General features: G+C 45.2%; 1 protein-coding gene across 3 annotated transcripts in view; it reads right to left on the reverse strand.

Moving 5' to 3' along the window:
- sptbn2 (spectrin, beta, non-erythrocytic 2) overlaps positions 1-14,385 on the reverse strand; it is a 297,786-nt gene that overhangs the window by 35,602 nt on the left and 247,799 nt on the right. For all 3 annotated transcript variants that reach the window (XM_078532661.1, XM_078532659.1, XM_078532660.1), the window contains 6 exons: positions 13,149-13,302; positions 10,035-10,905; positions 8,959-9,096; positions 5,163-5,919; positions 4,314-4,516; positions 1,868-1,958 (listed from right to left, as the gene is read on the reverse strand). In XM_078532661.1, coding sequence (XP_078388787.1) covers positions 1,868-1,958; positions 4,314-4,516; positions 5,163-5,919; positions 8,959-9,096; positions 10,035-10,905; positions 13,149-13,302 — 2,214 coding nt within the window. The remainder of the gene's footprint in view (positions 1-1,867; positions 1,959-4,313; positions 4,517-5,162; positions 5,920-8,958; positions 9,097-10,034; positions 10,906-13,148; positions 13,303-14,385) is intronic.

Consider the following 14,385-nt stretch of genomic DNA (forward strand, 5'->3'; position numbering starts at 1 on the left):
TACAGGTCAATTGGCTTGGTAACAAGCTCAAATGACTGTTAATTATTTATTTAAAAATAGCCAGTGAGCTGCTGATTTCAGCGTCCACCCACCATATTATGGGGAACAGCTCAGGGGTGGGTAGGAAGATGGTGGGTTTGCCATCCTCGTATTTTAGGTCCCCCCACCCCTACCAAAAATACGCCTGGCTGTGGGGGGTGGGGAGCAGGGAAGAGGGGGGGGGTGGGGGGGAGCAGGGAAGAGGGGGGGAGTGGGGGGCAGCCCTCTGTTCTTTAAACAACTTTACATGTTTGCCCTTGCAGCAAAAGGATCATTTTTGGAAGAGACAGTATGTGTCTTCATGTCCCTCTCACCGCTGTTTTTTTTTTGTCATTTCAAGTACACAGTCAGCCATATTTTGGGCAGATGGCATTAAGTGTTTCCTTACCAGGAACGATAGCTGGGACCAGGAAACTGGGCTCATTTGAATATAACAAATGGCAGCCTGTTTGGGATTCTGGGAGGGTGAGATCAAATGAGCTCCACGTACCTTGTGAATTAACTCTAGGAACAATAGAGGTCAGTGGCCATAAATCATGGGCCCATTTTCTTTATAGCTGCTATGTTTTAGGAAAATTACACAAATCAATCCACTAGAACAATTCACTTATTTTGTGTTGCTTTCAATCCATCAGCTCAACTTATTCTGCCAGTGACCAAACCTGTAGCCCTGTACGTTACTTTAATGCTATATGGCTGAACTCTCTCTTTGGACACAATATATAATTCAGCTGCTGGGTGATTTTCATCATTCAAATGGTCATGGTTTTCATATGCCCTCCACGACACTTTACTGAAATACTGGTCCTCGCCCCCTGCACCGCTAACTCTGGCTGCTACCAAACCCTTCCATCTGGGGCCCTCACCTTAATAGCATGGCACTTACACCTCACTATGCAGCCTTAGTTATGCATCTGCCATTTAATGCCAGACTATGAGCCTTTATGCTCAGTGAGAACTACATCAGGCCCACATAAATTGATTCAATTCTTTGATGGGCGCGCATCTGTAGTGTAGTATTTTTAGAAAGTGACTTTTATACAGGCTATAAGCAGAAATACTATTTCAATATTTATAGATGTTTACTTAAAGCTTTCTTTTGACATTGCTTTGTTGACCTGTTCCCAGGAATCTGTCAATGCTCTTCTATAAAAAGGCACTAGGAAATGCACAAGAGCAGCTCTTGTCATGAATATAGAGACAATTTATGATTTAGTCTGAACAACTGAAAATGACTATTTTTTTCAGCTTGCGCTGTAATAGTCAGGCAGCCAATGCAGCCACTGTATGAATGATAGAAACCCCTGGGGGTTCAATGCAGGATGTTGCACCAAATCAGTTATCAACCAATGATTTTGACTCTGAGGGATGCTTGGCTTTCAGTGATGTCCCCGGGGTGACTGCAAAAAGGGCATATGGTCCCATCCACGTCCTGTAAGAGTACCAAAGGCTGCTGGCATCATGCCTCCACCCTCCTGACCTGGTTAATCGCAGTCTCGAACCATACGAGACAGGAGGTGGCCATTCAGCCCTCACCTGTCTGTGCTGGCTCTCTGAAAGAATGACCAATCATTCCCACATCCCTGCTCTTCCTCCGCCATCCTGCAAAGTTTTCCTTTTTAAGCACATCCAATTCCCTTTTAACAATTCCTAGCACAACCTTCAACGTTTATGAGATAGATTCAAGTGGCGTGGACCATTTGGACAATTCCCGTATTTTCATGAAGGTCGCAAAGTACCCTGTGGTCAAGGAATCCATAGTTCAACTCCTGTGTGTCCATGATTTCCAAAGGCCCGCATAGCCCAGCTGACAAGAAATTAAAGTTACCTCCTGGCAATCTTGAAGGAATTTCTGCAGCTCCAAGTTATCCTTGAGCCGGCTGGCCAGGTCGCTTGCAGTTTTGCGGTTCCTTCTGTGTCTGAAATTGTAACATTTGAAGGTAAGTTTAAACTCGAATCGACAGTGATGCTGACAGAAAATCTGCAGAACGCACAGGAATCACAATTCTCCAGCTCTACAGTTATTACAGGAGGATCACCCAGGGCAAACAATTCCAACGCAAAGTGATCTGGAAAAAAATTCTACCAGCAGAAATAGATGTACTCTTCTGATGAAGAGTCATACGGACTCGAAATGTTAACTGTGTTCCTCTCTGCAGATGCTATCAGACCTGAGCTTTTCCAATTTTAGATTCAACAATTTTAGATCATGAACTCTCTCCTCCATCCCCACCCGCTTTCTGATTTTTCCCCCTCCTTTTTCTTTTTTCCAATAATTTATATAGATTTTTCTTTTCCCACCTATTTCCATTATTTTTAAATGTATTTCCATCCATTGTTTTATCTCTACCTTTTAGCCTTTTTCGATTCCTTCACCCCACCCCAACCCCACTAGAGCTATCTGTACCTTGCTTGTCCTGCTTTCTACCCTTAATTAGCACATTCCTTTAGATAATATCACCACCTTCAACACCTCTTTGTCCTTTTGTCTGTGACATCTTTTGGTTATCTCCACCTATCACTGGCCCTCTATCCAGCTCTTCTTGTCCCAACCCCCCCTTAAATCAGCTTATATTTCACCCCTTTTCTATTTTTCCTTCGTTCTGTTGAAGAGTCATGCGGACTCGAAACGTTAACTGTGCTCCTTCCCATAGACGCTGCCAGACCTGCTGAGTTTTCCAGGTATTTTTGTTTTTGTTTTCGATTTCCAGCATCCACAGTTTTTGGCTTTTATCTGAGCTTTTCCAGCTATTTTTGTTTTTGTTTCAGATTTCCAGCATCCGCAGTTTTTTGCTTTTATATTTATGTACAGATATCTAACTCTTTAACCATATTGTCAAGAAGTCTCATATCAATTCACACAGTGAATTTTCTTTGGAAACAGTAACTTTGGTGTTGACGGAAACAGCAACAGTCTGCGGCAGCAACATTCTGCAAACAGTAAGGAGGAAAATAATGAGTTAAACTGTTTTTTCTCACTGCTGGTTGAGTGGAATATCACGCTGTGAGAGCATCTTCAGAATGTGCCACAGCGTCATTAATGCCCACCAGAACAGGCAGATTGGGCCTGCTTTTATTGTTTCACGATAAAGACAACTTTTGCCAAGGCAGCACTCCCTCCATGTGTCTGTACACTCAAGAAGTAGAGTACATGTTTCAACTCAAGGGTAGTTGATGGGACAACAATAGTGCTTCTCCAGCACTGAACCCTGAAGTACTGTCTTTCTTACAGTGAAGTCTACACCATTTTAGAACACCCATGTCTAAAATGATCATTCGCGAACATCAATAACCATTCGCTATTTGCATTAAAGTCAGTTTCAAAGTTTCTGGTTATAGCTTATTTTGGGCAGAAACAGTGAGTGAGCGAATTTTGTTTGATTGCCCTGACAGTTGTGTTTAGCCTCATTCCTATTGGAGCAACAGCTATTAAAATATCCACGAAGGCTAAGTATTTCCAGGGAACAGGCAAAGGGTTTACTGAAACCTTTTGAAAAACCGACAGGACATGCATCTGACTCTCGGTGTGGCTACAGAAACGCAAATTTCCTAAAAACAGCAGGGATTGTAATTCAAATCTTTTAACAGTCTACATTAAAATATGGGATGGAATTTTCCAGGAATTCTGCACTCTCAGGGTGGTGGGATATTGGGAGCATCACCCATGGTTAACCAGCAGGCAGCCAAGGTCTGGAAAGAGATGCAGCGGTTTTTGTCGCGGTTCATCCTATAATTTTGTGCTCTAGGAGCTGTTCCCAGGGACACACACCAAGACAAAACATCAACTGCTGCCGGAGGACCATCAACCCTATGAAAGGTGCACTTTGGCCTGCCCCAAAACTTGTTGGTCTTCCAGTGCAAAGAGTTGCCGACGCCCGAGTGTTACAGACTGGCACGTTCCAATGTCCAGGTCTGCGCGCTGAGGGACACACTAAAACCTGGGGCAGCTGCCGCATAGGCGCAACGGAGAAAGGCCACAGTTTAAATCCTGCCTGCATAGCGCACCGAGGGCCTGGAAACTGTGTAGAAACACGGGCTGTAAGCTTACATGGAACATATGTGGTAAATATCATGTGTATTGCAATTGTGTTGAGGCATCTCAAGAGTTCAATATGGCGCATGGAGAAAAGTTGAATTTGATTTCACTTTCTATGATGTTCAATTTGAAATGTTTTGGAATGTACTTTTACAAATTTAAGGAAGTATATTTTCAAAAAAAAAAAATTGGTGCAGTCTTGGATAATTGTGGTGATAAGGACTGGGAGCAAACCAACCGTTCATCAATGGAGTCCACCTTCTCCTTGATTTTGTCAGCATAAACATTCCCCTCGTTCATGAGTTTTTTGCCTGAATCCACCACGCTGTTGATCTTTTCCTCGTTGGCATCCATGGTGGTCTCAATGTCCTCGTGCTTCTTGATGGCAGCCTCGGCCATCTCCAGGGTGCCAGGCATCTCCGTGTGTGAAAGCATGTACTCCTGAAATGAAAGGAAGACAACTCAGAGGGAACGGCACGGACGGAACTGCCGATTCATTTCTTCCTCCTGAAGTTAGGGCTACACAGGCCTCCTGTACCTCTCCCATTATTCACGCAGTGAGACACCACAGCTGCTCGAGCTCCTGATCTTACCTGGCATAATTTTGGCAGCAAGCAATGAATAGCGATCAGGAGCCGAATGTCTGGGCCAGTCGGCCTCTCGTGTCTGTGCCGGGTCTCTGAAATAGCTGCCCTGATTAGTTCCCTGCTCTTCACCTATACCCATGCAACACTTTTCCTTTTTAAGTATATATTCAATTTCCTTTTGAAAGTTGATATTGAATCTGCTTTTAGGCCGTGCATTCCGGAACATAACAACTCACTGAGTAAAACAAGTATTTAATCCCTTTCCCTCCAGGCTTTTTTGTCAATAATCTTAAATCTGTGTCTTCTGGTTACTGACCTTCTTGGCCAGTGGAAAGTTTCTCCCCATTCAGTCCATTAAAATGAATATTATTCTAACAATGAGAAACAGTGTTTCTCACGTGTCGGTGCAGACTCGATGGGCCGAAGGGCCTCTTCTGCATTCTGTGAATAACGGGCCTTGACCATGTGACTGTAAACAGGTTATTCAATTATGGCTGTACCTGATTATTAAGGAACCCTTCCGCTTGTTTGACATCACGCAGGAAGATCTGATACCCGTACACCTGTGCCAGGAGGTCATGCCTGTTCTCCCACATCTGGCTCAGTTCATTCCAACCCGTATCAAGAGCCTGAAGCCTCTGATGCAGGAACATATATTGGGCATCGGTTTGGTCTTGCGTCACCTCCTCCCCTACATTTCGCATCGTCTCATAATCGTTTTTGTAGTTATCGATCTCGTTCTTGATATTCTCGTGCTGGGTGAGGAGCTTCTCCGCATCTGTCAACGTCGTGGCCATATCTTCCGAAGCAATGGCAGTCTGCGTTCGGGACAGCCACGACTGGAAGTCGTCCAGGTCCCTCAGGAACTCCTGCAGCTTGCTAGCTTCTCCCAGCGACTCCTCTCGTTTTTTCAATGTGTCCTTCAGGTCCTCCCACACGCCGTTGATTTCTGAAAGCCTGGCCATGATGGCTTCTGCCTGCTCAGGATGTTCCGAGGCAAGTTTCTCCGCTTCTTTCTGCAAGTCATCCAGTTTGCCCTGGATGGCCTCCAAGTCCCGCTCCATGCCAGTCAACTTACGCTGAAGGGCCATGACTCCAGCCAGGTCGTTTCCGAGACTCTGGGTAGACTCGATAACTTTGGTCTTCTCTTTAATCCATGATTTAGTCTCATTGCATTCAAGGTGGTAGTTCTGAATGCTGAGCGCAGAGCTGAGCGCTTCCTTCTTCTGATCTGCAAGGCCACGGAACTGATCCCAGCTGAAACAGGCAATTAGGAAACAATCAAAGTTTGCTATATTGAGCATAAACTCAGATTAGCACTGTAGGACCAATTGTACAAATGTGTGCTCTCAATGTATAGCTTAAAATGCTAGGAATGCATGGCAATAGACAGAAAATAAGGGAAGCAGACCTGCGGGTTCCTAATGTGAGTGGTTCCCCACCGAGATGCAATTTTCTAACACTGGCACATGCCTGGGGACCCTCTGTAAATACTGACACACTCCCGGGTCCCCCCAACTTTGTAAATACTGTCACAATCCCGAGGATCTCCTGTAAACACTGACACACTCCAGAGGACCTCCTGTAAATACTGACATACTGCCTAGTCATCCTGTAAATAGTAACCCACTCCCCAGGGATCCCTACTAAATACTGACACAATTCAAAGGATCCCCTGCAAATATTGACACACTCCCGAGGACCTCCTGCAAATATTGACACACTCCCAAGGATCCCCTGTAAATACCGACACACTCCCTAGGACCTCCTGCAAATACTGACACACTCCTGAGGACCTCCTGCAAATACCAACACATTCCCGAGGATCTCCTGCAAATACCGACACACTCCTGAGGATCCCCTGCAAATACTGACACACTCCCGAGGACCTCCTGCAAATATTGACACACTCCCGAGGACCTCCTGCAAATACCAACACTCTCCCAAGGACCTCCTGCAGATACTGACACTCTCCCAAGGACCTCCTGTAAATACTGGCACACTCCCGAGAACCTCCTGTAAATATTGACACACAGCCTAGTCTTCCTGTAAATACTAACCCACTCCCCAAGGATCCCTAATAAATACTGACACAATCCAGAGGACCCTCCGTAAATACTGGCACATCCAAGGACCTCCTGTAAATATTGACACACTCCTGAGGACCTCCTACAAATACCGACACACTCCCGAGGACCTCCTGTAAATATTGACACACTCCCAAGGACCTCCTGTAAACACTGACACACTCCAAGGGACTTCCTGTAAATATTGACACACGGCCTAGTCTTCCTGTAAATACTAACCCACTCCCCAGGGATCCCTAGTAAATACTGACACAATCCAGAGGATCCCCTGTGAATATTGACACACACATGAGGATTTCCTGCAAATACCAACACACTCCCGAGGACCGCCTGTAAATATTGACACACTCCCGAGGACCGCCTGCAAATAGTGACGCACTCCCGAGGACCTCCTGCAAATACTGACGCACTCCCGAGGACCTCCTGCAAATACTGGCACACTTCCAAGGACCTCCTGTAAACACTGACACACTCCAGGGGACTTTGTGTAAATATTGACATACTGCCTAGTCTTCCTGTAAATACTAACCCACTCCCCAGGGATCCCTAGTAAATACTGACACAATCCAAGGACCTCCTGTAAATGTTGGCACACTCCGGGGAGCTCCTGTAAATATTGACACACATGCCCAAGGACCTCCTGCAAATACTGGCACATTTTTGAGGACCTCCTGCAAATACCGGCACATTTTTGAGGACCTCCTGTAAATACTGACACACTTCCAAGGACTTCCTGTAAATACTGACACTCTCCACGGGGACCCCCTGTAAATACTGACACACTCTGGGGAACCTCTCTAGATATCGGCACATTCCCGGAGACATCCTGTAAATACTGACAGACTGCCAAGCCTTCCTGTTAATACTAACCCACTAACTGGGGACCCCTTGCAAATACTGACACAATCCAGAACACCCCCTATAAATACTGACACACTCCGGGGACTTTCTGTAAATACCAGCACACTCCCAGGGACCCCCTGTGAATACTGACACACTCCCGAGGACCTCCTACAAATACCAATACACTCCAAAGGACCTCCTGCAAATACTGACACACTCCCGAGGACCTCCTGTAAATAGCGACATACTCCTGCAAACCCCCTCTAAATACTGACACTCTCTGGGGAGCCCTTGTAAATACTGACACACTCCCGCATCCCCTATCCTTGAATACTGACACACTCCCGAGGACCTCCTATAAAGACTGACACACTCCTGAGCACCCCCTGTAAATATTGACATATTCCGGGGAGCCCTTGTAAATACTGAGACTCCTGTGTCCCCTACCCTTAAATACTGATACACTCCTGAGGACCTCCTATAAATACTGACATGCTCCTGAGGACCTCCTGTAGATACTGACATGCTCCTGAAGACATCCTGTAAATAGTGACACACTGCCAAGTCTTTCTGTAAATACTAACCCACTACCCAGGGACCCCTTGTAAATACTGACACAATCCAGAGCACCCCCTGTAAAAATTGGCACACTCCAGGGACTTCATGTAAATACCAGCACACTCCCAAGGACCTCCTGTGAAGTTGGCACACTCCAAGGGGCCCTGTGCATACTGACACACTCATGGGGACCCTCTGGTAAACACTGCCACAACTTTGGGGACTACCTGTAAATATTGGCACACTCCTGAGGCCCTCCCGTAAGGACTGACACACTTCAGTCACCACCCTGTAAATACTGACACACTCCCCAGAGACCCCTCCCCCATAAATGCTGACACATGCCCAGGTACCTCCTGTAAATACTGACACACTCCCGAGGATCTCCTGTAAATACTGACACACTCCCGACGACCTCCTGTAAAAACTGACACACTCCTGAGGATCCACTACACACAGTGACTTCCCTCAGGCATTTCACTAAAATCTGTGCTTTATTGAGAGACCCAAGTGAAGGTTTAAATGCAGTACATAACAAAGGATGTCAAGAGTAGGAGAGAAGTGGAAGTAAGCTAGCAAGTAGTGGCCAAATTAAAATAAAAGATGAAAATTTAAGAAAAGTAACAAGAAGGATGACAGGAAACATGGCACTGACAATGCATAAATGACTTGTGTCCATTCATATTAAAACTGACGGGGTAACTTGGGCAAAGAAATTCCCTTGTTGTTTGTTTCCAGTGGCAGGTCTGCTGTCCTTAGCTAGACAGTTAAAAGGTGTGCAGCGTCTGTACTATTGGGTTGGGCTCACCTGCTGTTCAGCTGATCTTTCATGCCAGTGACCTCGTCTTTGTTGCGGTGCTCACTGCTTAGTAACTTACTGGCAACTTTGTTGACTGCTGTGATGCGAGAGGCTTGGTTGTTCATCTCTGGCTCAAGTGTTTCAAACCTAGTATTAAAGCAAAAAGGAAGTATTCAAATTAGGCAGGTTAATTTAACTCAGAGTAACTTAGAATATGGGTAACTTGTATTTATATACAAGTTATAGTTGTACAATGCCTTTAATATAGTTAACGCTTTCCATATTATGACAGATGACCAAAAGCTCTTCTAAAGAGGTAAGTTTTAAGGGGCATCTTAAAGGAGGAGAGAGATTTAGGGAGAGAATTCCAAAGTTTAGAGCCTAGTTTCATATTTAGCACCTTAACATCTCCTCAGAGCATCAAACCCAAGCAATTACCTTTGAAGTGCGTTTGTTATTTTTGTAGGCTAATGCAAAAGCAAATTTGTGTATATAGCAAGGTCCAGAGATGAACTATTAGTTAATCTGTTGGGTGAGGAAGGAATACTGGTCAGGTTGCCGGGAGAAGAGAACGCCCTGGCCGCCTTCAAATTAAATCTCGTCTTTGTCATCTCTGCTCCAGTGGAAATTATCCAAGTACCTAAAGTTTCCTTCTAACCACAGCTTCCCACTCCCAGCAACATCATACTGAAACTTCACTTTATGGTTCCTCAATTCTTATTGTTCTTCCCACAATGAAGTACCCAAAGCGGCACAACAAACTATTCCCACTGGAGCCGAAAAGACCAGGATGGGATTTGATAGAAACTGTTATAATTACAAGGAATTCAGATTCAGTCAATGGGCAAAACAACTGGGGTGTCACTGATGAAGAGATTAATAATTTTAAATTATCACCGAGACAGTGAGCAGCAAGATTGGAAGAAATCTAACTCAGTGTAATCTATGATTGTTCGAACAAGTACAAAATACGAGTCAGTGCCTTGTGTAGGTGAATAATGCCCTTAGCCAGACTACAATCGCAATCAGGTTTCACTAAATTTATTAACTTAGTTTTAAAAATAGATTTACTTTGACTGCCATACCTGTGCTGAACAACCTCCAAGTCCTCAAGTTTCTCAGGGATCTCCATAGCATTCAGCCACTGCTCCTTCTCATCAATCCAAAGCGTACAGGCATCTGCCTCACTGAACATCTTGTAAAGTGCCAATGCATCCTGCAGGGCCTGCTTCCGCTGCTGTGCCAGGGCAACCAGCTCCTCGTACCTCTGCTCAATGGCAGGCAGCCTGCCATCTACTTCCGGGGACTGGGCAAAGTCAGCCGGCAGGCTGCGGGCTTGCTCATGCAGGGCGTCGATGGTAGGCCTGTGGTTGTGAATTTCCTCCTCCACGTCCTTGTGCTTTTTGGCCAGCGTCTGTGTGGAGTACTCGTCGTGTCCGACGTCACTGCTGGTCGCGATGCGCAGGGTGTCAAGAATCCAAGCCTCAATGTCGTTGGCATCAGCCTGGAATTGGTACAGGTTGGAGATCTCATTTAATCTCCGCTCCCGCAGAGCTGCCAACTCTTCTAAGTGTGCCCACAGTCCTCGAATATCCTCAATTTTATCCTTGACTTCACTGGCTCCGAAGTGTCCCTCTTCGATTAGACCCTCTCCTTCCCTTATTGTTTGCTGCAGGGGGCCACTGCGGCCACTCATCTCATCCTTGAAAGAATTGTGCTTGCTGATCAGCAGCATAACGTTGGTCAGATCCTTTCCGTAGTCTTCCGATGACATGATCTGCTCTTTCTCCCGGATCCAGGACTCCTCTTCGCCCATCTCCCAGAAGAACTTCCAAAGACGCCGAGACTCCTCGAGCTTCGCACGGCGCTCTGCTGCAAGTTTGCACAGCTCCTGATAACAAAGATCCAAGTGTGTGACACGATCTCGGACGATCTGAGGGTCGCATGGTTTGTAACCTAGCCGGAAAACAGAGAGAGTTTACTATTTTAAATGTTATTCAAACGAGAAATGTGAATGACCATTTTCCCACTCCCGGCGGTCCACTTACAGTTTCCTCAATGAACAATTAGTGACAGTGCAGTTACAACTGAGAGGACTAGTACATAAGAGTTAGGAGCAGCAAAAGGCCATTTGGCCCCTTGCACCTGCTCCACCATTCAATAAGATCATGGCTGATCTGACTGTGGCCTTAACTTCACTCCCTACCTGCCCCCCCCATAACTTTCAACTCCCTTGTGAATGAAAAATCTGTCTAACTCGGCCTCAAATATACTCAATGACCCAGCCTCCACTGCTCTCTGGAATTGAGAATTCCAAAGATTGTCGCCCCTCTGAGAGAAGAAATTCCTCCTCATCTCCATCTTAAATAGGAGGCCCCTTATTTTGAAACTATGCGCCCTAGTTCTAGATTCCCCACGAGGGGAAACATCCTCTCGGCATCTACCCTGTCAAGCCCCCTCAGAATCTTATGTTTCAATAAGATCGCCTCTCAGTTTTCTAAACTCCAATGAGTATAGGCCCAACTGCTCAACCTTTCCTCATACTTTTCTTCATCCCAGGAATCAGCCTAGTGAACCCTTCTCTGAATTGTCTCCATTGCACGTACGTCTCTCCTTAAGAAAGGAGACCAAAACTGTATGCAGCACTCTTAGGTGCGGTCGCACCAATGGTCTGTACAATTATAGCAGGGTCTCACCAATGCCTTGTATAGCTGTAGCAAGGTGTATAGTAAGATGCAGTGCTTAGAACTGCATCTTCAGCTTGCTCTCTCCATCAGTAAGGCAAGTGATTTAGTGCAGTGTAACATACTGTGACAAATCTTGCAAATTTTGACACTTACCATGTGCAACGCTATTTGCTGTCTAAGTGCTACATGTCCTGAGGTTGTGAAAGAGCCAGTTTCTGTGTGGATCAATGGCACAATGATGAAATCATCTGTTCTAACCCTGAGCTCAACCTCAAGCAATAAGATAACTCTGGCTGTCAACTGATGAGATGCATGTCACTCAGTCACTGTTCATCCCTGTTCTACGAGACTCTCTCCTTTTTGACGTTATCGATAAGATGATAGGCAGCCCTGGGACAAAACTCGCTCTAGACGATTTACAAATATCAGAACATTGAGGTAGAAAGCTCTTCTCCTTTAACAGAGATGACAAAAGTAGTAGCACTAGAACCAGACAGAGTGAAACCTGTCATTATGGGACCTGATATTCTTGTTGCAACCACAATTTTGCACAGGGTTCTGAAAAGATACTCCTGTACAGTGTGTTATTTTGATCACTAAAAAAGTCAGAACAGCAGAAGCTGAGTCACTGAACATATTCAAGGCTGAGATAGATTCTTGAACTATAGTGGAGGTAAGGGCTATGAGGAACAGACAGGAAAGCGCAGTTGATGCCAAGGTCAGATCAGCTATGATCTACTGCGTTGCAGAAAAAGCCCGCGGGGACATACGGCCCACTCCTGCTCCTATTTCTTATGTTCTTATGCCAGTAAAGTCTATTTCTATTACTACTGCCTGGTAGAAATAGATGTAGGTGTGGGAGGGAGCAGGCTTCCCTTCACATACAGGCAAACGCACCCGATGTGCATGAAAACGCAACTTGCAGTTTGGCCAATTGCTAGAATACAGTGATTAACCTCAGAAGTAGATCTTCCGACCACCAAAAAAAGGAAGGGTGATAGCATAGGAGCCTTGCCTTTTAGACTGCGGCACGACTATTTTAGTAATACAAACACCGATATAGTTGTAACGCTGTCGCTGAGCCTGCACTGCTCACCAACACGGTCTTGAGAATTTCAGTCCCTACCAATGTCTTGTTTACGAGTCATTCTCAGAACTGCTGACATACGGAGTGACAGAATGCAGAGGTCTGCAGCAGAAAATACCCACTGCTATTTTAATTGTGTCATTTTGAGTTGCTGCTAGGTTTGGGCTCCCGCAGGAATGGAAATAAAACTACAGGTCCAACAGTGTTATTAAATTGTTCCACTTTAACATGGCTTTTTCACTGCTGTAGGATAACACTGCCTCCTAATACATATCCTTGCCACCTTTTGCGGGAGAGCTACAAAGGGAGAATCCCAGTTCCATCCCTCAGTGAAACAGGCTATGTGCCTAAAGACAGCGAGACAAGTATAAACCAGCTAAGCAAACGGTGCTACTTCCGAGGAGTGTGAAACACTTTGACCATACCTTCCTCACTGGTAATGAATTTCTGAGCACCCGTGTTAACTGTTTTAACCCGTTCTGCCTGGACTGCGATATCCGCCTCCACCAGCGTGTGAGTCTGAAGCAGGTCCTCGACACCATGCAGGTGTTTGCCATAATCTTGTGACTGCAGGCGGCTCTGAAAGAAACATTCATACGCAAGGCTCAGCACCACTGTCGTGAGGTGAGTGACCATACTAACAGCCTGTAGCTGTGTTACTTCCAATCACGTTACTGGCAACACTAGCACTTATGCAGCATTACAAGTACCAACATAAAGCAGTGTAGGCATACTCATGTGTATTGGTACCCAAACATTACTTGAAAAAAAACACTTATTATATATCAAAAACTCAATGCTACCGGTTTCAGTGAGGAAGTGGCAGAGATTGGGAGAATGCATGAGCTTGATAAACCCAATTCATCACCTCAAACTACTTGCATCACTATTACTACCAGACAGAGTTGAAACCACCAGTACATCACCTCAGTGTTACACAGTCAATAAGGTTTTCACATACACAGCCTACTTTTGGAAAGACAGAATCCATAAATATAATGTTCAACCACGTGCAGAATTCAACTTGTACAGTCTGTGCAGGGAAAATATAGATGGGGTGGGAGCGGAGGGGGCAGTTTTAAACTCTGCTGTCTAAGTGCTACCTTGGTCAAGCAGATTGCTTGCCCTCTATAGAATCCTCCCTATTTTCACTCCAGTCATTTCAAAGCAATGAAAATTGGGCAGATTCTATAAAATGGTTTGTCCTGCCAGATTACTGCACAGATGAAGGTGAAAACTACACCCAGAGGGTGCAGCAGCTCAAGCCAATACTCTCTTTTTCTATAAACGGAGAAGACTGCACTTATTTTGAAGTCTATCTTGACTTTTTTATTCATTCATGGGATGTGAGTACCAATGGAGAGGCCAGCATTTATTACCCATCCTTACTGCCCTTGAGAAGGTGATGGTGAGCCATCTTCTTGGGTACAACTGAGTGGCTTATTGGGCTATTTCAGAGGGCAGTTAAGAGTTAGCCACCTTGCTATAGGTTTAGAATCACGTGTAGATCAGACCAGGTATGAACAGCAGATTTCCTTCCCTAAAAGACACTAGTGAACCAAATGCTTGAGCTAAAAACCACAAACCAGTAGTGGCACAGTCATCATTACTTAGCCTAGCTTTTTATTCCCAGCTTATTTAATTGAATTTAAATTTTCCAGT

This window comes from Cetorhinus maximus, chromosome 31, assembly GCF_964194155.1.
Source record: "Cetorhinus maximus chromosome 31, sCetMax3.hap1.1, whole genome shotgun sequence".
Classification (NCBI taxonomy): domain Eukaryota; kingdom Metazoa; phylum Chordata; class Chondrichthyes; order Lamniformes; family Cetorhinidae; genus Cetorhinus; species Cetorhinus maximus.